This window comes from Anser cygnoides, chromosome 1, assembly GCF_040182565.1.
Source record: "Anser cygnoides isolate HZ-2024a breed goose chromosome 1, Taihu_goose_T2T_genome, whole genome shotgun sequence".
NCBI classification, from domain to species: domain Eukaryota; kingdom Metazoa; phylum Chordata; class Aves; order Anseriformes; family Anatidae; genus Anser; species Anser cygnoides.
The window spans coordinates 106,111,281-106,135,221 of NC_089873.1; the positions used below are offsets into that span (position 1 = coordinate 106,111,281).

Here is a 23,941-nt window from a genome sequence, read left to right on the forward strand (position 1 = left end):
GCCCCCCCTGCTCGCAGCCCCTTTGGCAAGTCATCTACGCGTGGGGGCCGCACGGTAAACCCAGCTGCAGGGTCGGGGGGCTGCGGGGGCTGCGGGGCGGGGCGGGCCGGGGACGCGGCAGCCCGGAGGATGGAGGGGGATGCGCGGAGGAGAAGGGATCCTCGTTGACGTCAGGCGATCGCGGTGATCTCCCCTTCATATCCGGGTCCCCGGGCGGCTCCCCCGGGCCGCTCGGCGCTGCGAGGAGGGGGCCGCCCGGAGGTGGCCGGCGGCGGCGACCGCAGCATGCCCGCCTCCCGCCGCCGCTGCCCATGGAGATCGCGCTGGTGACTCTGGAGAACGGCGGCGCCACGGCTATCGCGGGCGGCGAGGATGTCGCGACCGGCGGCGGCGGCGGCAGCGGCAGCGGCAGCGGGCGGGCTCGGCGACGGAGCGACCTGCTCCACATCGCGGGCTCCGCCGCCGCCGCGCCGCGGCTGAACGACGGCAAGGAGGGGGCACCGCCGGGCCCCCGCAGCGGCAGGGCGGGCAGCCTCAACAGGAGGGCGCCGCCGCCCCAACCGCCCCAACCGGCACCCCAACCGGCACCTCAACCGACGTCCCAACGGGCACCCCAACTGATACCACAACCGGTACCCCAACCGGCACCGCAACACGAGATGGGACCCCCCGAGGAAGGGGGCCACCGGCGGGGCATGGCCATGGCGGCGGCGGGTGAGGAGGAGGAGGAGGCGGTGGCAGCGGCGAGCCGGGGCGCCCTGCACCACCAGCGGGTGCTGATCAACATCTCCGGGCTGCGCTTTGAGACCCAGCTGGGCACCCTCAACCAGTTCCCCGACACGCTGCTGGGAGACCCGGATAAGCGCATGCGGTACTTCGACCCACTCCGCAATGAGTACTTCTTCGACCGCAACCGGCCCAGCTTCGATGGGATCCTCTACTTCTACCAGTCCGGGGGCAAGCTCCGCCGGCCCGTCAATGTCTCCATCGATGTCTTTGCCGACGAGATCCGTTTCTACCAGCTGGGCGATGAGGCCATGGAGCGCTTCCGGGAGGACGAGGGCTTCATCAAGGAGGAGGAGAAGCCTCTGCCTCGCAACGAGTTCCAGCGCCAGGTCTGGCTCATCTTTGAGTACCCCGAGAGCTCCAGCTCGGCCCGGGCCATCGCCATTGTCTCCGTGCTGGTGATCCTCATCTCCATCATCACATTCTGCCTGGAGACCCTGCCCGAGTTCAGGGATGAGAGGGAGATGCCTGTGCCCTTGCCCCCACAAAGCGGAGGTTTGAATGGCACGACCGGGGACCCCCTACCCATGCAGCCACCCAGCAGCCTCTCAGACCCCTTCTTCATCATTGAGACCACCTGTGTGATCTGGTTCACCTTTGAGCTTCTCGTACGCTTCTTTGCCTGCCCCAGCAAACCCGAGTTCTCCCGCAACATCATGAACATCATCGACATCGTGGCCATCATCCCCTACTTCATCACCCTGGGCACGGAGCTGGCCCATGAGCAGCAGCAGCCTGGGGCTAGCAGTAGCAATGGGGGTGGGGGCCAGCAGCAAGCCATGTCCTTAGCCATCCTCAGAGTCATCCGCCTGGTCAGAGTCTTTAGGATCTTCAAGCTCTCCAGGCACTCCAAGGGTCTGCAGATCCTGGGACAGACTTTGAAAGCCAGTATGAGAGAGCTTGGACTCCTCATCTTCTTCCTCTTCATCGGGGTGATCCTCTTCTCCAGTGCTGTCTATTTTGCTGAGGCTGATGATCCTGAGTCTCATTTCTCCAGCATACCCGATGCTTTCTGGTGGGCTGTGGTGACCATGACCACTGTTGGCTATGGGGATATGCGACCTGTCACCGTGGGGGGCAAGATTGTGGGCTCTTTGTGTGCCATTGCAGGTGTGCTCACCATTGCCCTGCCTGTCCCTGTCATTGTGTCCAACTTCAACTACTTCTACCACCGAGAGACTGATCATGAAGAGCAAGCTATTCTCAAAGAAGAGCACAGTAGTGCTCAGGGCAGCACAACGGGGGGAGATGCAAAGAGAAGATCCAGTAAAAACTCTCTGAACAAATCTGTTGTGCACTTGGAAAACAGTGAGGGGTTCAACAATGGCACCAGCTCTTTAGAAAAAACCAATATCAAAGCTAAAAGTAATGTAGATCTCAGAAAATCCCTCTATGCTCTCTGTCTGGACACCAATAGGGAAACAGATCTGTAAAGAAAGGAGAAAATTAGAGCTTAGAGATGCACAAGGATTTGCTGCTGTCGGAAACTTACTACTATTCCTATTATTTTCATACCAGTTAGTTTTTTTAATCAGGCTATATTTTATAAATTGATCACTGTCCTGAGCAGTCCTTCAGGAATACATGTTTTTGTGTTCTTTTTCCATGACACAAAGGGTCACCTATTTTTAAAATAGACTAAGAATAAGCTATGCTCCATGATGCAGGAGCTGGTAAATTATGAAAGTGCAAAATCTAATTTGTAGAAACTTATTTTAGCAAATAGTGTTTGGTTTTAAATGGGTCATTTCTAAGCAATTCAGTTGCTCCAAGTTTAGTATTAAAGATTTGGAGGATGTGTGTGTGGAGAATGAATGGATTTTGGGGTGGGGGAAAGATGAGGGTTTTTTTGTACTGTAGTTTCAAACTGAAATTATTCCAATATATTTTATATCTGTATATCTGTATTTATGGGTGAAAAGGGTTTTCTTATTCCTGTGAAATACGACTTCATTAAAGCACTAGGGACATTAGCAGATCAGCACTTTCAGAGTTTTCCACTTGTGATCAGTACAGATCTGTTTGTCTAGTATGTGAAGTGAATTTGGTGCTCTTAACCCAATAGCAGAAAATTTTTATTGTCAATGATATATTAGTTTCTTATGAGCCTTAAATTATTAAATATTGTAGATATACTTCTTTATAAATAATTTTATTAATTACCTTACTGTTTCAGAATTTCTAATATTAGATCCCGTGCTTTCTGTCCCCTCAGAAAAAAAAAAGTATGTGCAGCTTTATTATTATTATTATTATTATTATTATTATTATTATTATTATTATTATTTAGTTTTACAGTTTTATACTTTCATTATCTTTTTGAGACCAAAAGAAAAGTAATACTGTCTGCTGTTACTAGATTTGATCCAAGTGCACAACAGATCAAAAACAGTAGGGAGTGGATAGATGTAACATGAAGGTAGAATGTGAGTGTAGTAGCTGCAAAACTACTCCTTTATTCTACACTCCAGATTGCTTTGGCACATGTATCAGTAACCTTGATGTATCCGTACCATTTGTGTACATAGTTCACTGTTTTTGATTATCATAGACTGGAAATGGATGGCACTTAAAGAATCTAATATGTCTTGCCACAGTACTGAAATAACCATTGCGTGGCATATACCTCGGATTCAGATGGAAAGCATCACCTTTCACCAAAACACATCCTTGTTTTCCTTTATTTCCAAACAAAACCTTTTCAATGCTGTGGATATTGCAGTTAAGATGTTGTTGAAAGATGAATGAGAAATTATCTTCATCCTGATAACACAGCACTGTACCACTTACTAGTGAAGACTGATACAAAGTTGCTTCTTTAAATCAAGGTGCTGTGTTACTATTTTCCCTGCAAAGAACATCTCTTCCCCTCAATCTCCTGTGGTATTGCTGAAGGATATGTCATGCCTTTACCAAGTACAGTGATACTGGAAGACTAGCAGAATGGAGTCTTGATTGTCAACACTCAAGGTTTGTTTTTATCATTTTTTTTCTATCACTTAAATAAATATTAAGTTGGGATTGTGGTTTATGTAAGTACCTCAGATATATGCACTGCAGTAAATTTAAATCAGCCTCGCTAAACAGTGCTTTAACATTTTCAGCCCAGACACAAATGGTGCTTACTTGTCCCTTACCTTGCCCATTTAATGATAATGGCCAAATGAATGACATTTTCCGTCCTATGCAGTAAAACAGTCGTGATGAGTGCCAAGCAAGTAGAATTTTTCATGTTTAGTGTGCAGAACTGTTACATAAATCTCAGCCCAAAACCAAAATATGGGGAGGGGGAAGGGAAATGGGGAGGAGGTCGAATCTGAAAACAGAGAACTGGCTCTTTCACATTAATTGTAGGTGTTGGTTTCTTAGGTGCTTTGCTTGTTTATTTAGATGGACAATTATGTTGTAATATGCTGAGAAGCTATCTGCACTAGACTAACAAAGTGCCCAGTCCAGGTGTGTTCCAGATTTGGGCAGCTCTGTGCTTTAGTGAGGGTTTTTTTGCATCAACGTGAGGTGCAGAATTAGCCGTTTGATGAGGTTGAATCTAAAACAGAACAAAGAAATGGTATAATTGCCTGTTGCAATTGCTACGATCTAGATCATTGATGGACTTAGAGTGAAGCTTTTTCATTCAGGGATGTATTTTGATTGACTTTCAGTGATTAAATCCATCTAACTCACCTGAATAAGTGCCAAACAATTCACTGAGTTTTGCAGGATCACATTTTGGTGGTGTCTTCCCCTGACGACTACCCTCACTTTCCTGACCACTATCTTCTATAGTTAGCTCTTCCAGTCACACACTGTGGTGAATTAGACTGTCAGCTTGCCAGTGCAGGGACTTTGTGTACATACAGTCCCTTGTTTAACAGTGGAACCCTGCTTGTGGCTAAAGCTTCTGGAGATTAATAATCTGAAAGTGGTATGTAACAGAAATTATTGCAATTAGTGGAGAAGCACTGGTGTAAAAGTGATGTAGGTAAAAGCAGATCAGGCCTATGGGTACTGAGTCTTAAAAGCTCATTGCTAATAGAAAGGGAAGGCCTGGCTTCCCTCCTTCCTTATCACTTTTCTTCCTCCCGTTTTGTGCCCTTTTTTTGCTTACCATGAACTGGTTCTGTCCTTGTGCAAGTACACGTGCAAGTGATGCCTCCTATTCCAGGAGCTCTTGAGCTCACTGTTCTGGCAGAAAATCCAGCGCAGTAACAACAGCACCAAAGTAGATAGTTTTCTGTTAAATTAGTGAGCTGGAAAGCAAGTGAATGCCAAAGCCAGTGCAAGGAAGGAGGGGGAAGCTCAGTGGTTCAGAGAAGTGAGCAAGCAGGGAGGAGTGAAATCCTCACCCTTCAGTGGCATTGAACTCTTACATTGTCATGACTGCTTCTTGAACCTCAATTAGTGTTTGTAGAGATATCACAGGACTTGGTCTTGCAAGATGCTGGGAACCTTTAACTTCCCTCTGGAGCCAGCATGTTCTGGATTGCTGCTATAACTTAGTGTAGAATTTGTCCTAATCAAGATCAAGCTCTGTGAGAGCAAAAAACCCTGATTTTTCCACAAGGTTGGATGCTGGCTTGTCAAATCATTCTTCAACTTTCAGTTTGGACATACTTTGTTTTTCCGTAATAAAACAACAGACCTTTCCAACAACAACAACAAAAATACATTCTCAAAATATAGTTGAAAATATTAGTGTGGCTTAGCTTTCTAAATAGTTGTTAAGTGCAGCCTGAGCTCAGCTTTGACACCTTTACAAGGATGTATAATTTCTGTTGGCTTATATGACAGTAAAGGATATGCTTTCTAAAGAGAGAGGTTGCTGCCAGGCACTGAGTAATACAACCAGAAATATGGTTAGAGTACAGCTCAGAAAAGCATTTACTATGGGCTCAGCTTTAAGTACATATTTAAGTGAAACATTAATAAGCAAGCATTATGGTTGCACTGATCTTGGAGATTGTTACTCAAAGATGACTACATACCTGCTGAAACCTTATGGCCATTAGTTTCTGTTGGACTTCAGTGCAAATATTAAGGTACCTGGTACAGTTTGTGAGCCTGAAAACAAGTGGTACTGCAGGACATTGAATCAGAACACCAGATTCTTACTGCAAAAAGAATGCCTGTCCCTGCAGCCACTATTCATCAGAGCAGTACTCTTGACATGATCAGTTGCAAACTGAGTACCAGGACTGCTTTCATGAAGAATTACCACTTTGGCTTGGATAAGATTGTGATTGCATTTTCCAGCTGCAAGAACCTGCACTCAGTCTAGTTAATTTTGTTGTCAAGATCCTTCACTGAGTTCAGTAGGCACCATGTATCTGTCTGTGCCTGGGATACAAACAGTGCAGAAGCCTTGTAACATGTTGATGCAAATTGATGATGCAAAAGAAAACGAGAGGAAAAAGAGAACCAAATCTGAGAAAGTTCATGTAAGTGTGAAAGAAGGAAGAAAATATAGGCTGTGCATGCCAATTCTAAGCACATTTCAAGAAGGAAATCTGTCAAACCATTACTGGTTTTATGTTAGCTGACCTGGAATGGAAAGAAATCTGAATAAAATCTGTCTAGAATATCACAAGCCACAAGATGTCAGACCTTAATAAATAAAAAATCATCGTAAACATTAAAAATAAATAAATAAATAAAAGGAAAACAACACATTTTTGTAAACCTTTGTCTAGAAGCTATGTCACAAAAGATACCTAATGCTACACATGCCTGTATGCCATAGCTATTAATGGCTTTTCATCTTGAGCATGACAATATGCACTGAAATGCATTACCCTTCCATTTTGGGGATGTTGAACTGAATATTATTCTGGGTCACCATTAACATGAGTTTAGGTTGCTCAGCATGGCTCCAAGGGGAGTCTATATTCCCATTTTACTTTTCCGTCATTCTAAAAATGATAAAACAGCAACTGTTATATAACATCATTCATCTCCCAGTGCTTTATGAACAAAAGCACAATGATCTTATACATGCAAACAGTGTAAGAGAAAAGGCTGTGGAAGGGAAGACCAGGCTTTTCACAGGGGGAGAGGGCTAGGAGAGGCACAAATGTAAGTGGGCTTGGCTGGACTGGGACATCTGAAACATGAGATCACCAACAGCAGTGAGGGAGGGAAGGAAAGAAGGAGAGAGATTCACTCTGTGGTCCCCTTTCTGCTTTCCTGCATGGCTCTTGCTGACGCTACAGTCAAGAACTGGATGCCAGCATCTGTGCACTGGGACCCATCTGGAGGGGGCCACGAGGCAGCATGAACAAATCCTTCTTTCGTTTTTATTTGGGCTATATAAATAGAAAATGGCACTTCCACTGACTGTTCCACAGCTTCTCCTGTTGTAAACACCGCTCCCTGAGGCTGTTCTTGCAATGGTAGTAGTGGTGATGAGGGCTGTTGAGTCACAGCACATTGAGCACTCTCAGAAGTAGCTTTGCTTCTCCTTGTGTTGCCATCCACTTCAAATTAGGTATCAAAGGAAATACTAGTGCACTTTCTCTCACAGAAAATACATAAGTAAAAAGCCTTTGTCTTCCGAAACGTCAGCGAAGCTAGTTCTGAGGTAAAACAGGGAGACTATTTAGTGGTGTGCAACAGTAGACCTAATTGAAGACTTTGTCCTTGCAACTTGCCCAATATAGGGTCAGTATGTTGTATGGTGGTCAGCATGTTGGAAAGATCTCACTAGTATTGAGATTGAACCTGTTCAGGATAGAGGAGCAACAAGAAAACTGTGAGATAACACTTTAACAGAATATTCCTGCTTTTGGTGCAGCTGTCATTGTGTGATCATCAACTTCACTAACCTCCTTTGGTAAGCTAACTTAGTTAAATTTTTAAAATGAAATAGAAAAGATCCTTATAATATTATACCCATCAAAATCATTCTTCCAAAGTCATTCTCCCAAGGCCATTTTGTGTATTTGTAGCTTTTCTAAGTAGCTTTTCTAAGTTTTTCTTTCACTGTCTTGTTGTATGCACTAACTACTCCCCAGTTCTTTTTGTCACCTTACTGGATTTCTGTTGCTCTTGCCTTAATTTGAGACCTAAGATACTCTTCACTGACCTTGGATCATGCTGTCTGATGTTACTGTGTAAACTTATACTAGGAATAAACATGAAAATTCTCCAGTAACTACTTCTGGGTCCACTTGCTAGAATATCCCCCATATTTGTATGATGAAACATTGTGAAAATTATGGGTATTATATCGTTAAAATCATGGCTAGTTATATGAAATAAGAATATTTATGGCAATTGGAATACAAAAAAAAAGTAAAGCTTGTAATGATATGACTAAAAATTTAATTGGAATTAGAAGTTGCAAAGAAAAATACCTTATTTAAAGAAAAATAACAGCATGCATACACTATTAGCATTAAATATTGTGGTGCTTCCTTGCTTGTGTAATCTAATAATATAGTGTCCTTATTTGGTATTTCTTGATTCCCAGGTATCCGTATTGTATTTTTACCAGGGCTTAAAAACGCAAAACCATAGGCAGACCCAGAGTTGTTGTTAACTAATGCATTGAAGATAGCTTGTTTACCTGGAAGCATTATTTTTTTTTCTTCTTTTCTCAGTAATACCAGCTGGTGTAAGAAAAGCACTCATCTCTCTCCATAAATACTGAAAGTGAGCATGTTTATAAGCTTTGTTGAAAACACCTAAGGATTGAACCCAGTGATTGTAGCTCTAGATTCTCACCACAACATCATCACTACTTAACTTTTGTAAATGCATGACTGTTGTAATGCATGACACTTGACTCTGTGCTTGTAGTAGCCTATGGGCCACTCTCCTTTGAACTTATAACTCAAGTGGCCTCTGTAAAGTAATCATGTCTTTTTGCCAATGTGGTGAATCCAAAACGGTAATGAGTTGCCCATTCTGCATTGTAAAATCCCATTCCTAGGGCACAATGGATAACTAGCCTAACTTTTGGACTTTGGATGAATACTCATCTTCAGGGGTTTCTTTAGAAATTTTGTGCTAAGGACATATACCTGAATTTTGTTTTCATTTATGCCTGGGTGAATCTCTCCCCCGCCCCACCCCCAAAAAAAAAAAAAAAAAAAAAGTGGATCTGAGTGTTCGGGAAGAGATAGATGTGACATCCTTTGTTTTCAGTAATTTTCTCCTTATTTGACATGAAAATAAGGTTACCTTTTCCAGTGGAACAATGTTACTTTGAATTATCTTTGAGGTGACATGATTTCTGGAAATGGCTTTGTCTAACAGTAAAATTAATAACCTTCCTAGCTGGCAACAGGGCATTACAGCATGGGCTTCCCAGCACAGGTAGTCTGTAGGGTTACTGCAGAATTAATTATCCAGATAGAATTTAGAAATTACCAAAAGTAATCTGTAAAGTGTTGTCTCTATTAGTAATTCAGTCAAGTTGGTTGTCATCAGGAGGATGTTTCCGAAGAAATCACTGCAGATTGTAACACTTCTCTGACATGCTGGAGAGAGAAGTGAATGATCTCATTTCTGTGTTTCAACTACAATATGCCACAAATACTGTCATTTCCTATTTTGTGGGAAGCCTTTAAGCAGCCAAAGATAACTGCCTTTCTTTCATGTTTGGTGTTGTTTTATCCTCTATAATTTATGTCACCCACTGCAATCATTCTCACATGAGTAATGACTGAGAGAGACGGTTCCCCAATTTTCACAGATACTAACTGAGAAAACCAAGACCCGAGATGAAGAATTGCTTCTACAAATAGGAGTGATTGTGTTTTTGCCTTCTATTGATCCCTCACTCTTCCAACGTTGATTATTCCATTCTCAGATTACCCTGGCCTTTACCCTTTGGATTAATACCTCACTGTGCATTCTTACCTTCACTTTTGTTACAGTTCATTTGATAGTGATAGCAGTCATTACTGCAAAGCAGTAACTGGCAGAGCTGTCCTGCTGCTGTGCATAGTAGATGTGATTATTGCTGGTAATTCCATAGCTGCCTCCCTTCAGTTTGAGATGGACACGTTGCTAGAGTTAGTTGTGTTTGAAGTTGACATAGGAAAACATGTTGCTAGAGAAACCACCTTTGATGGAAATCAATAACAGTACTCCTCTCAGGAGTATTCCATCCTCCTCAAATTTAACAAGGAAGCCAATTTGGAGATAAAAGTTGACATATGTAGTCTCTTTCAGATCATGGCCTCAACCAAGTCCAGGTAGCAGAGGTTGTGTGGTCTGTGTCATGTAGGAGGAGAGTACAATGAAGCCTTGCAGCTCTGCTAATGAGAATACAATTGCATAATAAAAATTGCAGTTTGCAAGATTGCAGTTTGTGTGAAGATATTGGAGGAAGAAGTACAATTTAAAAATACTAGATTGATAGCACCTCTGTCTAAAGATCTGAGGTGTATGCAGGGAGCAGAGGTCAGTAAGGCTGAAATTCCTTCGTTGTGTGGTAGCACTTCACTGGTGGTGTCCTAGTACTTGGTAGCTCCCTGGAAATACATGCCAGGGTTTTCTTTGCTCCCTCCAGAGTTGCTAGGGATTAGTTTAGATTCTAACACAGATTAGATACTCCATACTGAATTCTCTCAAGAAAGTTCAACATAGTTAAATCTCTTCTAGCTCTTCTCTCTTCTCTCTGTATAGTTGTAAGTAGAAATACATGCAACTGGGGGGAGTGGGGGAGTGGGAAGCTGAACATGATTTGAATTATTTAAGCAGTGTAGCCTTAGAATTTCTTTTCTGTTGTTTAAAATTATTTGAAAATCTGAGGGGGTGTAATTGAGGGAATGCTTTAGTGTTAATTTTCAGAGCAAATTTTATGAGTTTCTTAGTTCAGAAAGCACTATAATTTTCAGGGCAATGCTGCCTTATTTAAAGACAAGAAAGGTTATTGTGGTAGTACTACGGTAATATAAAATAATAAAAATAATGCCACGTTGATATTATTTTATTATTACACAATTAATTCTCAGAATGTTCTAATTAGGAAATATAATCTTTAACATGCTTAGAAATTCTGGCCATGAAAGAGAATTGATGCTAAGAAATGATTGGTCTGAAGGGTAAAAACAGTTCTGAGAAGTAATATCTTCCAGTTAAAGTTTACCCACTGTGTTTTGAAGAAAATAAGATTCCTTGAGCCAAATAAGACACATAGGGAAGAGAAGGGATCTATAGCTGGGATACCAGTACGTTTGCCTAAGAAAGGGATGGTGGCTCCCAGAGGTGCTTCTGGATTACAGCTATTGAACAAAATACCTGCACAGTATCTCCTTGGATCATGTTTTAAAAGTCTACTCAGTGTGTTGAAAGAAAGTATGCAGGTACCTCTATTTATAGGGATGTCAGACTGTGGATCCAAAGCAGATACTGGCATCTTGTTGGGGGCCTCGGGGAGTAAATCCCAGTAAACATCAAAATTTCAGTCAGATTCCCAGGGCCCACTTTTCCCACACAGTATCTCTAAATGACCTTATGTGAAGATACTAAGTATAGTGGCTCTCATGTCAGTGTGTAGAATGTTTAGAGAAGCCTTGAACCTCTCAGTGTAGCAGTCAAGGCATTTCAGTCTAGATTCCTCTGGAACGGAGAAGAGCACTGTTTGATTCTTTAGTGGTCCTGTCCCCACGACTGATGAAGCACAGAAGAGCACTATCAGGTACACACAGGTTACTCAGGTACAGTGCTTGGAACAGGTAAACTACTGCCAAGGTGCTAATTAATATTACAGAATGGGGAAAAGTTACTTATAAGAAGCTAGGACTTTTTATTTTTATTTTTTACCTTTCTCTGATAGTTAATACTACTGTCTGATGCAGAATTTGCTTGACTGCATAAAAGAATGCTCACAAGCTTGTCTTGGTTGGGTCTGGTGTGTTGTTTTTGCTTTTGTTGTTGTTTTGTTTTGTTTTTCATCTCAAAAATTTCAGACTGATATTCTAAAATGAAACCATTTTAAACAGATGCTAGGAGAATACCAAGAGATGTAAGAGTGATCTCAGTGATGCATACTGATAAAAGAACAGAGGCTGAGGAGTGTAGGATTTTTGAGCATGAGAGGGAAAACACTCTGGATGGTTTTGAAACACTGTGCCTCTCAAAATGTAATTTGCACTGCTTCCTGCTAGTGGAAAATGGGGTAGGTTCTTTCTAGTAAGGAAGCTGGATATTCCACTGAGGAGGAGATATGAATTCTCATAGACATCCTGACTGCATCTATATTAGAAAATGAAATGCGCCCAGGACCATTCTCTGTCACTGAGGCCAAGTGGCATGTAGCAGCCTGTGCTCTTTCCCTCCATAACAAGGTGACCAGAGGCAGATTGCCTAATGGATTCAATTCCTGGCCTGTGCTAATTCCCAGATTGTGCCTAGATAGTATTTGGAAGAGAGCTTTTTTGTACAGACTTGCCAGTGTGACCAGAAGCTTTTAACAGTATAGGTGATTAATTGCCCAGGAACATTGCCTCAAACTGTTTAATTGACAAGTGCAGTTTGTCAATTAAATAGCTTCTGTTTCACACTTGGGCCTGAGAAGTACACCCCGCTTTGATACTGCATGGTATCGTGCCTTCAGACAATTTCTTGGAGTATCTTAAAGGCTTTACATATTCTGCCTGTTGGTAATTTCTAACCTTAAACAATAGTCAGTCTCTATTCATTGATCAGAATTATTTCTGCAGAGTTCTGTTCACATCTAATTCTGCTTCCACCTGAACTTGTGTATAAGCAAACATACTAAAAGTCACTACAAAAATCCCCCACTTTCCTAAGTGCAAATGGAGAGCACATGAATCTGACAATGAGAGCAGGATACTGTTGCTTTCTTTTTTGTGTGACTGACTTTTCTGTTTGCACCATCCTGCTGTAAGCTATCCATTGTGTGTCAGTCACTGCACCTTGTAATTCTGCTTAGGAACTGTAGTACAATCAAGACCCTGGTGGCCAAGAACATTACCTGTTCTTGTTATCTGGCAGACTGCATTGGAAAATAATAGGAAATTTTAAAAATGAGGAAGGGAGTGGGGAGACATTTTTAGCTACATGCAAAGAAATTCAGGCAGCACGAGACCTACAGAGATCTCATTGAAGCCAATCTCCTTCCCAACAAAATGGTCAGCCTCACCTAAGTGATCTGCAGATATTTGCCTAGCTTGTTCCTGAAGATCCTTCTGTCCTGGTCCACTCTGTTTGCACTGTGGGTTAGGTTTATATTCCTTTTCATATATGCTAAGAAGTTAAATTTGGTCCTAAATTTATTGCAAACTGAGCAGGGATTAGCGATAGGTCAAAATATGTAAGTACTTTCTGACCATTGTTAGCTTTCAAAGGTCTCTGACTTCTCTAAATCCATGTGAGATAGCCTCAGAAAAATGTGCATGCAGGAAGACTGGTCTGAAAGCATTGCTAAGCTTTTCTTACAAAGCATTAGGATTTTGCATGTAATACTGAAAGCAAAACTATTACAAGTGCATGTAACTGTTACTGCTTCCAGTACTGTAAAACAATGGAGCACCCAGCACAGGGGTAGAGTGAACCACCACTAGAATTCTCCTGTAGCTTCAAGGAGAATCTGTGTGTCAGCATTTGCTCTGTTGTGGTCCCCAGGGACTGGAACATTAGTTACATTCAGTCAGATTGAGAAGTTAGTGTGATGTCTAGAAGTAAACTTCAACTTCAGATCTTTTCTGATGTGGTAATTTGTAGATCATGACAGCAATAACTGCAATAATTTAAGATGTTAATGACCTCAGCCATCCCAACAAATAGGTAAGAAGCAAGTCACTCTGAATGAAGTGCTAAGGGCAGGTAAATGTATCAATGGAATTTCATTTTTTTAGTGTTTGTAGGCAGAACAACTTATGATCTTCCACTGAACATAGTCTTTCTTCTAATGACTCAGTTTTGTCCTCTGTCTCTGTTTTTGACAGAATTTGTCATCTTTCTAGGAGGATTGGCAGGACAAGACTTCTGAGTACTGGAGACCTGTCCGATGATGGCAATTTAAGCAAATATTCTGAAGAGTTTCTGCTGTGGAGGGGGGTTTACTCCAGCAAATGAGTGGGCAGGCTTAGTGTGGGGTTTATGTCTTATGCAACCATGAGAACTTGGGGTCTGGAATGCTTAGATCCACCACCTGGAAAGTTTCATTAAACTTCCCAGGGCATCAGTCTTCAAGGTCTGTTTCAGTAATGAATAATCATATTTAGGAATTATTCAATACCTAGAGACAGAACACATACTTAAAATGGACATTAAAAAACAACAACAACAAAACGAAGTCAAAAGTATAATTCAAACCAAACATACCTTAGAGGTAAGTGATCAAAATTATTATGGGAGCTGGTAAGGGGAAGGAGCTTTTCTAATAATTAACCTTGGAGAGAGAAGTTGTGATGTCATTATTGTAGTGTTCATGGGCGGAGTGATATATATTTAAAATATTTCGGGATTCCATCCGGCCCTCTGTTCACTCTGTAACTGTGAATTAGCCATACTGAAATGAACTTTTGTTCTGTTCCAGGAGTCCTACTCAGATAGACTTGAGGTCTGCAGTCATATCCTTTTTCCCTTGAGTTTTGACAGACCAAACAAAGTAGAGACCTCCCTTACAGTGATAGCATGCTGAGAACATGTGCTGTGGGGAGAAGAAAGTGTGAGATAGAATACTGATTATTGTCCAAACGTAGCTTGCAAATAGCAGCCTAGCACATCTTGCTCATCTATATGTATTTCCCAGCAGGTAATGCTGGGAAGGTGTGTGAAGGGTCCACATTTGGAAGAGACAGTAATGGGAGACTGATGTCTGGAGCAAAACGCTCATGCAAAAATGCTTCTTCCCTGGGGAAGCTCTCCCACAGCTAGATGTAGTGTTATCTAGCTGTCTGCTTTTAATTCCAGGACTGCAAAGAGAGCATGGCTCTTAAAACTCCGCCTGGGATTTTTATTTATTTATTTATTTATTTATTTATTTTCTGCTGTTGGGTAATTAACCCAAATATTCAAGAATCAGTCCTTAATTTCATATACCATCCACTCTTTATCCCTGAAATCCATACTGGTTCTTTATCTGATTTTCTAATTGAATTATAATGGGAGTAAATGCACACTGTAAAATTTCCTCCTGTTATTTGCATAGAACTCAGAGACAGGAGCCAGTGTAACATACTTCGAATTTGTTTTCCTTTTAAGAAGGGGTTTTCATTTTAGATTTTTTTTTTTTCTGGGCTAATGCACATCTGATGTCAGGCTTCCCAGATGAGAATGGTTAGACTGGCGTTGACATTTTTAGAAATATGTGCAAATGGAAAAATATCCTGGGAGTTCTGCCAATGGCTGATTCTGTAAAGTTTTAGAGTCTCTGTTGAACAGGAAACATGAGCCAGGTACCTTTACAGAAAAGAAGTCTTACTCATGAAGTACCTATTCGGGTGTGTGCAATGAGTGCCTTCTCAGTTTAAGAAAAGAGTAGAAGGGAATTCCAGAAGATTCTGATTCTGTTAGGAGATACTTATTCGCCTTTCAGACCAAATGATAAACAGCCAATTTAGCATCTTTCTCAAAGGAAGGCACAACTACAGCAAAAGATCCTGGGAAAAAAAAAAAAAAAACAAAAAAAAAACAAAAAAAAAGATTTTCCAAGGTTTAACATGCAAGGATAACAAACAAAGTGGTTCAGACAAATCTCCTTCCTGATCCATGGCTGTTCCTTCTAGTTTGGTGCTGATGTGACTGGGACAAAATAGTGTAGAGCTGAGCTGATTTGCAGTGAATCCAGCCTTTTCATTTCACAGTGAGATGGCAGAATTTGCAGGATAACTGCAGTTGATTAGTAGTGCTATGAATGTGAATTTTTGTAGGCTTTGCAGCATGCTCATTTTAACTGTTCTCAACAGAGCAAATGTCTCATTAACAAATAGTAGTCTTTCACAGAGTGCAGGTCAAATGCTGCTTGTTACTCAAGGAGAAGCAGACCACCCTAAGTGAACAGGGGATTGTACATGGGTTAAACCAGCATGGGACATACCCTAAGGGTGCAATATCAGTGCTTGCTGAGAGCAGATTGGCTATGGCTATATCCAGGGCTGCTGGCGACTCCCGCTGTGTTGCTGGCTCTGTTGAGTGTGGATCTCAGCAGGAGCCTGGGGCCAGGAGCTGGTGCTTTTTACTGAGGCAAAATAGTGCTCAGTGAGTGGCAGGGCCTCAGCTCCAGCTGAGCTCAGTGCTTAGCCCAGTCTGCTGACTGGCTGTGTATTGCCTTCTGCGGGAAGCAGAATCTGCTGAATTGCCCCATGGGTCAGTGCTCAACAGGATCAGCGGCTCTTCTTGCGCTCTGCTTGGCATATTCCGTGCAGCTGGCTCTCCCCTGATGAGTGGTAGCATGCTTGTTTGCAGCATGCACCATTGTTTTCCCAGCATGAGAACATTTTGCAGAGTCAGCAGTCTCCAGAGCCCAGAATGCTCAGTCTCGTCATCTCTCTCCTGTTTACCTTATGTTATGTTCACATGTTGACAAGGCCGAGCGGATGTGGCTGTGCCTGGTGCTGCACGTACCAGCCCATGTGTTGTGGAGTGCATATTCTGTCCTTGGCAGGACTCCCTGGGCTGGCTTTATGTTGTGGATGGCTCCCCACACAGGGACACTGTGGCTTACTGGTGGTCTGAGCAGAAAGTTTAGGTACAGCTATTTTGACATATGATAGGACTTCTCTGCAACTGCTATGTGGAGTACCACAGAAATCAGCATAACAGAAGGCAGCATATTGAACTGAGCTGGATCCATTCTGATTCATTCTGTAAAAGTATTTGATTGTTTCCAAGGAAAGCAGAGTTTTTTTAGTCACTCAGTGTTTTTGGTTTTTGTTAGTAGTTTTTGAACGTCTTGGCTGTTTTAAAGCAAATTTGGCAGGACACTAGCCTTAAAGAAAAAAATATTTTAAAACTTTTGTAAAGGTAGCTGCGTGCACAAAGAAAATATAGCCAAATGAATACTGTTCTTCTTAGGGAAAAGTTATTGCATTAGCTTTCCTAAAATCTTACTCTATCAATACAGGAAGGACATAGTGAATGAAATACACTATTTAAAAAAAAAAAAAATGTATTCACAGATTTCTCTGAAGTGTAGCAAATACTGATTAGATGCCATTTATAGAATTACAGCAAGAAGCAGAGTTGTGCTTAGTAATATGGTAAATAAGAGCATATTTAGACAGACTCCTTCCATTCCTCTAGCAGTACATTCAGAACAATTTTCAGACTTCTAACTTCTCCTGAAGTCTGTTGTAGCTGAGAGACAGAGAGACAGGCAGACGGAGACCAAGAGACCCCTGTTGATTTCAGTGAGTTTGGGGCCAGGTTTGTCATGGTCTGTCTCATGCCAACCTGGTGTTTTACAAGTTGAGGAAACAAAATCTTGAAACCGAAACTCTTGTTCTTTTCTGCTGCATTGAAGTGGAGTGCTTGGAGGGTTAGGAGGAATGCAGGAAAGAGTTTACAAGAAAGCTGTCTCTTTAGTATTAGACTTTAAATAGGCTGAGTTTAAGTAGATTAGTTTGCATGCCCCATAGCATCCATGCACAGCAGTAGTGCTAGCTGCAGCTTCTTTACTTCCCAGAACTGAATAACTGCTCATCCTATTTCCTTTTGTAAGAATAAAGTACTATGCAGAGAGTTTGTTGATTCCTCCCTACTTACCAACCAACTATCCATACGTATTGCTTCCACTGGTGGCATTTTCTTTATGGGATAGGACTTTATGGCCTGCTTCGAGAATAGATGGTAAGAAAAGCAAGAAATATTACTGTGCTGTTTTTAGAATGGGACCTGAAAAGCATAACTGGGCCGTGAACTACTTTCCCAAGATCACATAGTGCCAGGGTGCAGGACAGAAAATGTATTTCCTGAATGGGAAACTAATACCTTAATTTTAAGGATCATGTGGCCGCTCTTTCTGCCAACACGTCTTACGGTCATAAACTCAAATGAAAGTGTTAAGTATACCTGGCCAGAATTACTGTCAATTTAGTGACATCTAGTAGGATAGTTGTTATATGCACTCTGCTGTTGAATCTACAAATTTGTTTATCACTCTAATCACTAGGCTTCACCCTTCTGCTCCTGGCCATTTTGATCTGTTTTATTTACATTCTTATACTGTGTTCATCGCTGATTCTGCATTCACCACCTCCAACAATGCTGTAAGAAATGTAGCTAACAGCCTTGGTGTATTGTTTCTCTCATCCTCTCCTTGTGAGAGCTGTAAGAAGTGAAGCAACTGGGGATTTTAAAAAGGAAATATAGATACACATGTATTAACAGTATGTGATTTCTAAGAAGGCAGGGCAGAAAGTACATCTTGAAGTTTGTTCCTTATCATTCAGTCTTTGTCTCAGTCCAGAAAGTGTCATTTCCTGTTCCCTTTTGGTAGGAGGTTTTGCTATGCTTGAGGAAAAGGTTCACTCATTGTAACTACCAACTCAGAGCTCTTAGCCTTTTTTTTTTTTTTTTTTTTTTTTAATATCTTGGGTTGAAATTATAAATCATCCCAAAGTCAGGGCACTTAAACTTCATCAGTTCATATATGGAAAATTTGGGGGGGAATTAGAAGGTGTTTGATCTGTTGCCATTGCTAAGAAAGACTACAGCATTTTGTTGTCATTGTAGTGATGGATTTCTTGTGATATTTGTTAAAAAACACTGATAAAATGCTCACCTGATCAGACACTAGCAACATTTTTAACTTTTTAGTATGCAAAAATGCAGTATCTGTAACAATGCAAAGGTAGACAGGAAGAGCCCTACATTTGAAATCTGTTTTTTTTTTAATTAAGCTTATGATGCTGTGAAGTCTGACTCATGGTTGTCAAATCCTCAGCCTGTTCCATTTTGTGAAAAAACAGCCTTTTTTGAATGATAATAAATGCTGCAGAAAGGTTGCAGAAGAGGGGCATAGGCACACAGAACCTGACTTTGTATCCAGTAAGGAATACCAAATTCTAGAAAAATCTTCAGCAAAAGCCTTGTGAATTATTTTGTTTCCCTTTATATTCTTGCACCATTGGAAAATAAATATAACAATCTGCTGCAATACAAATAGAACATAATCTGCCATTTTCTCTTGACCATTTTGAAAGTCTGCTAGAATAGTCAAAGTATGGCATGCAGACGGTTTGCAAAAAGAAAAAAAGAAAAAGAAAAAGAAAAAGAAAAAGAAAAAGAAAAAGAAAAAGAAAAAGAAAAAGAAAAAGAAAAAGAAAAGAAAAAGAAAAAGAAAAAGAAAAAGAAAAAGAAAAAGAAAAAGAAAAAGAAAAAGAAAAAGAAAAAGAAAAAGAAAAAGAAAAAGAAAAAGAAAAAGAAAAAGAAAAAGAAAAAGAAAAAGAAAAAGAAAAAAAAAAGAAAAAGAAAAAGAGAAAAAGAAAGAAAAAGAAAAAAAGAGAGAAAAAGAAAGAAAGAGAAAGAAAGAAAGAAAGGAAGGAAGGAAGGCAGGCAGGCAGGCAAACCCGCAAATAGTTGTGCTTTACCTTTTGTTACTTCTATAGGTTATAAATCATAAGAAGAGACAGAAGCATAGCTGGGGCATTGCCAAAATATATATATGTTCTGAGAATCATCGTGCAGTTTCCATTGTAGAATTTTGGTCTATTTTGGTGACAGCTACATTTGTTTGGGCAAAATGCAGTGTCTGTGATATGGACGTTACTATGGGTCTTCAGACCTTAGGATGTTACAGCAATTTTCCTGCTGTAGAGAAAGACCACGTGTCGGAGATAGGTTTTTTCTAAAGCTGTAAGGCTTCATCTATGTGGGAACACTTTGAAAACTTAATCTGAATGAAATAATAGCTAGATCTGATGTGTGATGACTTGAAGTGGCACATATTCCTCTGTGAATAATCACATTTGGAAAAACAGTAAATCTGACTCAATATAACTTAGTCTACTTTAACATACTGAAACAAATTTAAACTTTATTATTTTAAGGGAGAGTGACTGTACAGGGACTAACCAGACTAAAAATGACTTTTTCCTAGGCCGAAAATCCCCATTTTTAAGAGTCATTTGATAAGTCTGGAAAGACTGAAAATCATTGACAAACAGCCATGCCATGTTTATAATTTGCTGTAAACAAATGGCATAATTTTACAATGTGCTGAGCCTTGAGTGTTTTTTTTTTTTGTTTGTTTGGTTTTTTTTTCTTCCCCCAGGTCCTAAATTCCTTTTGTCATCTATAGGTGTTGAATGCAATTAGTATGACCCAGGATGAAGTACAGATAGCATTGAGAATGACCTGTGCTGCTCAATATGCAGATGTCATAGCTCTCATCAAATGTCCTGGCTATTGAATGAAGAGTAACTTAATCCTGTAAGCTATGAACAATACTTTACCTTTCCTAGCTGTAAAACAGACTGGTGACCTAGAATTAGGGTCAGAGAAATGTCTGCTCTACCTTTATTTGATTTGAATTGTATCTGGACTCGGAAGGCATGATCCTCTGCTACAGAACTGAAAGGAAATTTTGCTACTGGCTTCAACAAATACGGGTTTAAGCAGCACTGCTGATGCTTTCAGTAAACTTTCCTACTATCAGTTGGACGGAATAGCAAAGGGTCTGCACATTGCTCAGGAATATTGAAAAAAAAATCAGAGACAGCAGTTTGCAAAAGGTTAGGGCTGAGGTAATTAGTATTCACTGTCATCTCTGAACTTAAATTATGATTCAGTCTGGTTCTGTGCTCTCCAGAAAGGCAACACATGGAACTATATAAGGCTGGGTGTCACTGTCAGTGCATAATGTTTAACCTGGATAAAATGGAGCTATAGAAGGCAGAAGGAATTTGAGGCAAATGGGACTTGGGGGTTTCCTTAAGAAAACTTATCTGAGGAGTTATAAGTAACAAAGTGATGTTTAAAGACTTTGTATAGCATCACAGCCACACTAATACTAAGAATTTGAGAAGATAGCTGGAATAGCCATCTATTCCATGTTTTTATTGTCTATAACTTATAACTGTGGGTAATCTGGATATTCCCTTAAATGTCCTGCTCCTTTGGAATACAGTTAAGTATTTTCCTTGTACAATTTCCTATGTCACTAATTCCATGGCTTAATTGCATGCTTGTAAAAACATATTTCCTTTTCCTGTTTTTAAACTTCCTGACATATATTTTATTGATTGTCCCTGACATTTTTTTCTCAGTGAACAAAAAGTCCTAGTCTATCTGATTTACTTTGTTCTCTATAACACACATTTTGCTGAAAGTCTTATTTATATCCTTTATGAAGTAAATAACCCAGTCTTTTCTACAACTTTATATATGACAGTTGATCGAGGCCCTGGATCATTAGCATGTTTTCTGGGAGCCTTTTTGTATGTTTTGAACTCCAGCATCTAAATCTGTTCACAGAATCCCAAATGGGGCTGATCCACTAATTAATGTAAAGGCGGCATGACATTTTCAGCTTCATTTTATATCCCACGTGCACCCTGGCATCTTCATAGCTTTGATTTCAGCTTGCATAGTGATCAGAAACCTTCACTTAGCAGGTACTAAAGGCTGGGTCTGCACTGGTAGTCTTTCTCAGGAACTGAAGAGGAGTACTGACCCAAAGTGGTTGCTACCAGGTCTTTTGGATGTTCACTGTGGTGAGAGTTGGGCATATTCAGATTTGAATGCTTCTGTTAAACATTCTAGCTATCTTGTCTTTAAATTGCTTGCATAGACATGCCCAGAAGTGTTCTAGCCTTTTTTTTTTTTCCAGAATGTATACAGATATTTATATCCCTGTAATGCGTATGAATATTTTTTTCTTTATATATTATATTGTTACACATTTCAGTGGCCATTTGAGTGTATATTCATCTAGCTTTTTCCTCCTTCTGAAGGCCCTCAAAGTTCCTTTTTGTCCCAAATAGTTTAAAAAAAAGGGGGGGAGTGCTACTTTATTTCACTTCTACCTCTCCAGAGGAAATGCAAATATTCAGTGAGAAAAGATCATAATGGACCAATGATCACAAGAGATGTGCCAGTGACAGTGGACATTCAACAGGAACAAATGACTGCTGCATTCAGTGCAAGATTGTCCCCTGAATACAGAATAGGATGTTATGATATGCTGGGATCTAGAAGTTTTGATTTACCTGTTTCTGTAGATTTCAGAAGGTCAAGCTAGGTTGGTGAGTGATCTAAGTTATGAGGAGCAACAGTGAATGATAAAGGACTCCAGTGAGCACTGACAGGGTCGGTTAGCCATTTGGAGCTCAATAATCTTATTTCTCAGGAGATGTTCAAGTGTTGCAGTGAAAGTAAATCTGTGTGTCTTCACTGTGGGTGTGTGAGACTCTGCTGAAAGATGGTTTCATCCTTTGCTCTTTTTCAATTTGTGAATGGCCTGGTTCTTTGAACAAGTAGCAAAGACGTTAGACTGCCTTATCAAGCTGTCCTGTTAATTTTGACAGCCTCTGTGAGGCTCAGAGAGACAACACCTCCTACAGGCTCTAGCAACACCTGTTGAAGTTATATTCTGTCAGACACAACATTGCCTTTGTAGCCTGAATTTGCCTTTGCAGATAGGCAGCTGGTAGCTTTAGGACCAGAAACCTGCCCAATACTTCTTCATGTTGAGGTAGGTGGTATTGTTTCAGCAGACTCTTTATTTTTTCTGATGTTATTACGTTCCTAGTCTTCATTCCCAGTTCACAGAGAAGTATGCCCTCACATAGACTGGGCAAAAGCAGGGAGAGAGGAAAAGCGATGCCTCAGGATGATCGCTCTCATATTGATGAACATATCAGGGCTGATTTAATTAAATAGCATGTATGAAAATGAAAAGCTAATCTGACCTTTATTGTGGCAGTTAAAGTGTGCAGTCTACATAATTACCAGTGTCTTTCTCAAAAACAACAGGCCTGGTCCTGATTCTATTCAAGATCCTTGGAGCTGTGCCACTGACTTCCCAGGGATCCGAATTGAGCTCAGCATTCTGTTTCAGACAGAGGAGAGGATACTGATGATCCTTTCAAAGAAAGGATACTGATGATCTCTGTCAATAACTTGAATCCAGTTACTGTAGCATCAGGTAGTTTCTTAGGAAAGATTGTTAGACTCTTGCACATCAGTATTGTGTTTCAGAGGTATATTTGCTGAATTACACTTTTTATAAAATCCCTGAATAAGCAAGTCTATTTGCTCTCCATCTGGTGCTGATCTTACTTAAAATACAGTGAGATTGGCAACTAAATCATTCGTGGACAGAGTAAGTATAAAAGTTGTATGAATCAGTTAATACTGGTAAATCCAAAACTTACTTGTAGATACTTGAAAAAGCAAACTATAAACATTTTCTCTTAGGACAGAAGCTCTTTGTAAGATGGAGAAATATCTCACATGCTTCTAGTGACAAAATATCAAGTAGCAATGTTTTTTTGTTGTTGTTTTGTTTTGTTTTTTTCCAGATTTCTTTCCTGTTAATTCTTGTTCAAAATGTAGTACTATAATACTTGTCTTGAAACTGGTTACACCTCATATTCAAGGCAAAATTCTTACACTTTAAAGATTCAGTTTCATCCTGGCATCTTTAGTCTTGCATCAATTACTTTAAGTGCTTTCCAGAGATGCATCAAGCAAGGAACTAATCTTCTGTGTTATTTTCAGTGCCTGCTAATGTTTATATCCAATGGTGGTCTCCATGTGCAGTCAAGATGCACTTAGAGGGGATGCATGTACTAAAAATCTTATTTAAAATAAGTATGGGAAATCTGCTAGCAGATAAGGTTGAAAATTCCTACATGTAGGATTGAAATGGGATGAGTCCAAAAGAGAAAAGTATTTGCATAGCTTTGTAGATTAACAGTGCCAGAAGACATTTTGTTAGGTGAGGATGTAAACATCTAAACTTGAAGCCCATAGTGACACCCACCATCTGTCATAGAATCAGAGCCTCACTCACCTTTTCATTTAGTGAGCAGGAAGGGGGTTGGTCTTGACATCCCAAGCCATCAAAGATGAATGAAATCTCCTGAAGGTTTATAGTAGTGAGGAAAAATTGTGGTTTGCTCTATTTGACAGCTGGTTGACTAAAATCCTTTATGACCCATAGTAGAGTTGACTGCATATTGTATTCCCTACCCAGTTTCCTTCCTCCATTAACTAAAACATTTTTTTTTCA

General features: G+C 40.6%; 1 protein-coding gene across 1 annotated transcript in view; it reads left to right on the forward strand.

The window, feature by feature from the left end:
* Positions 1-63: 63 nt before the first annotated feature.
* Positions 64-23,941, forward strand: part of LOC106046291 (potassium voltage-gated channel subfamily A member 5) — a 30,749-nt gene continuing 6,871 nt past the window's right edge. Inside the window, exon 1 of the mRNA XM_048080014.2 lies at positions 64-3,756. Coding sequence (XP_047935971.2) covers positions 312-2,219 — 1,908 coding nt within the window. The 5' untranslated portion in view covers positions 64-311 and the 3' untranslated portion in view covers positions 2,220-3,756. The remainder of the gene's footprint in view (positions 3,757-23,941) is intronic.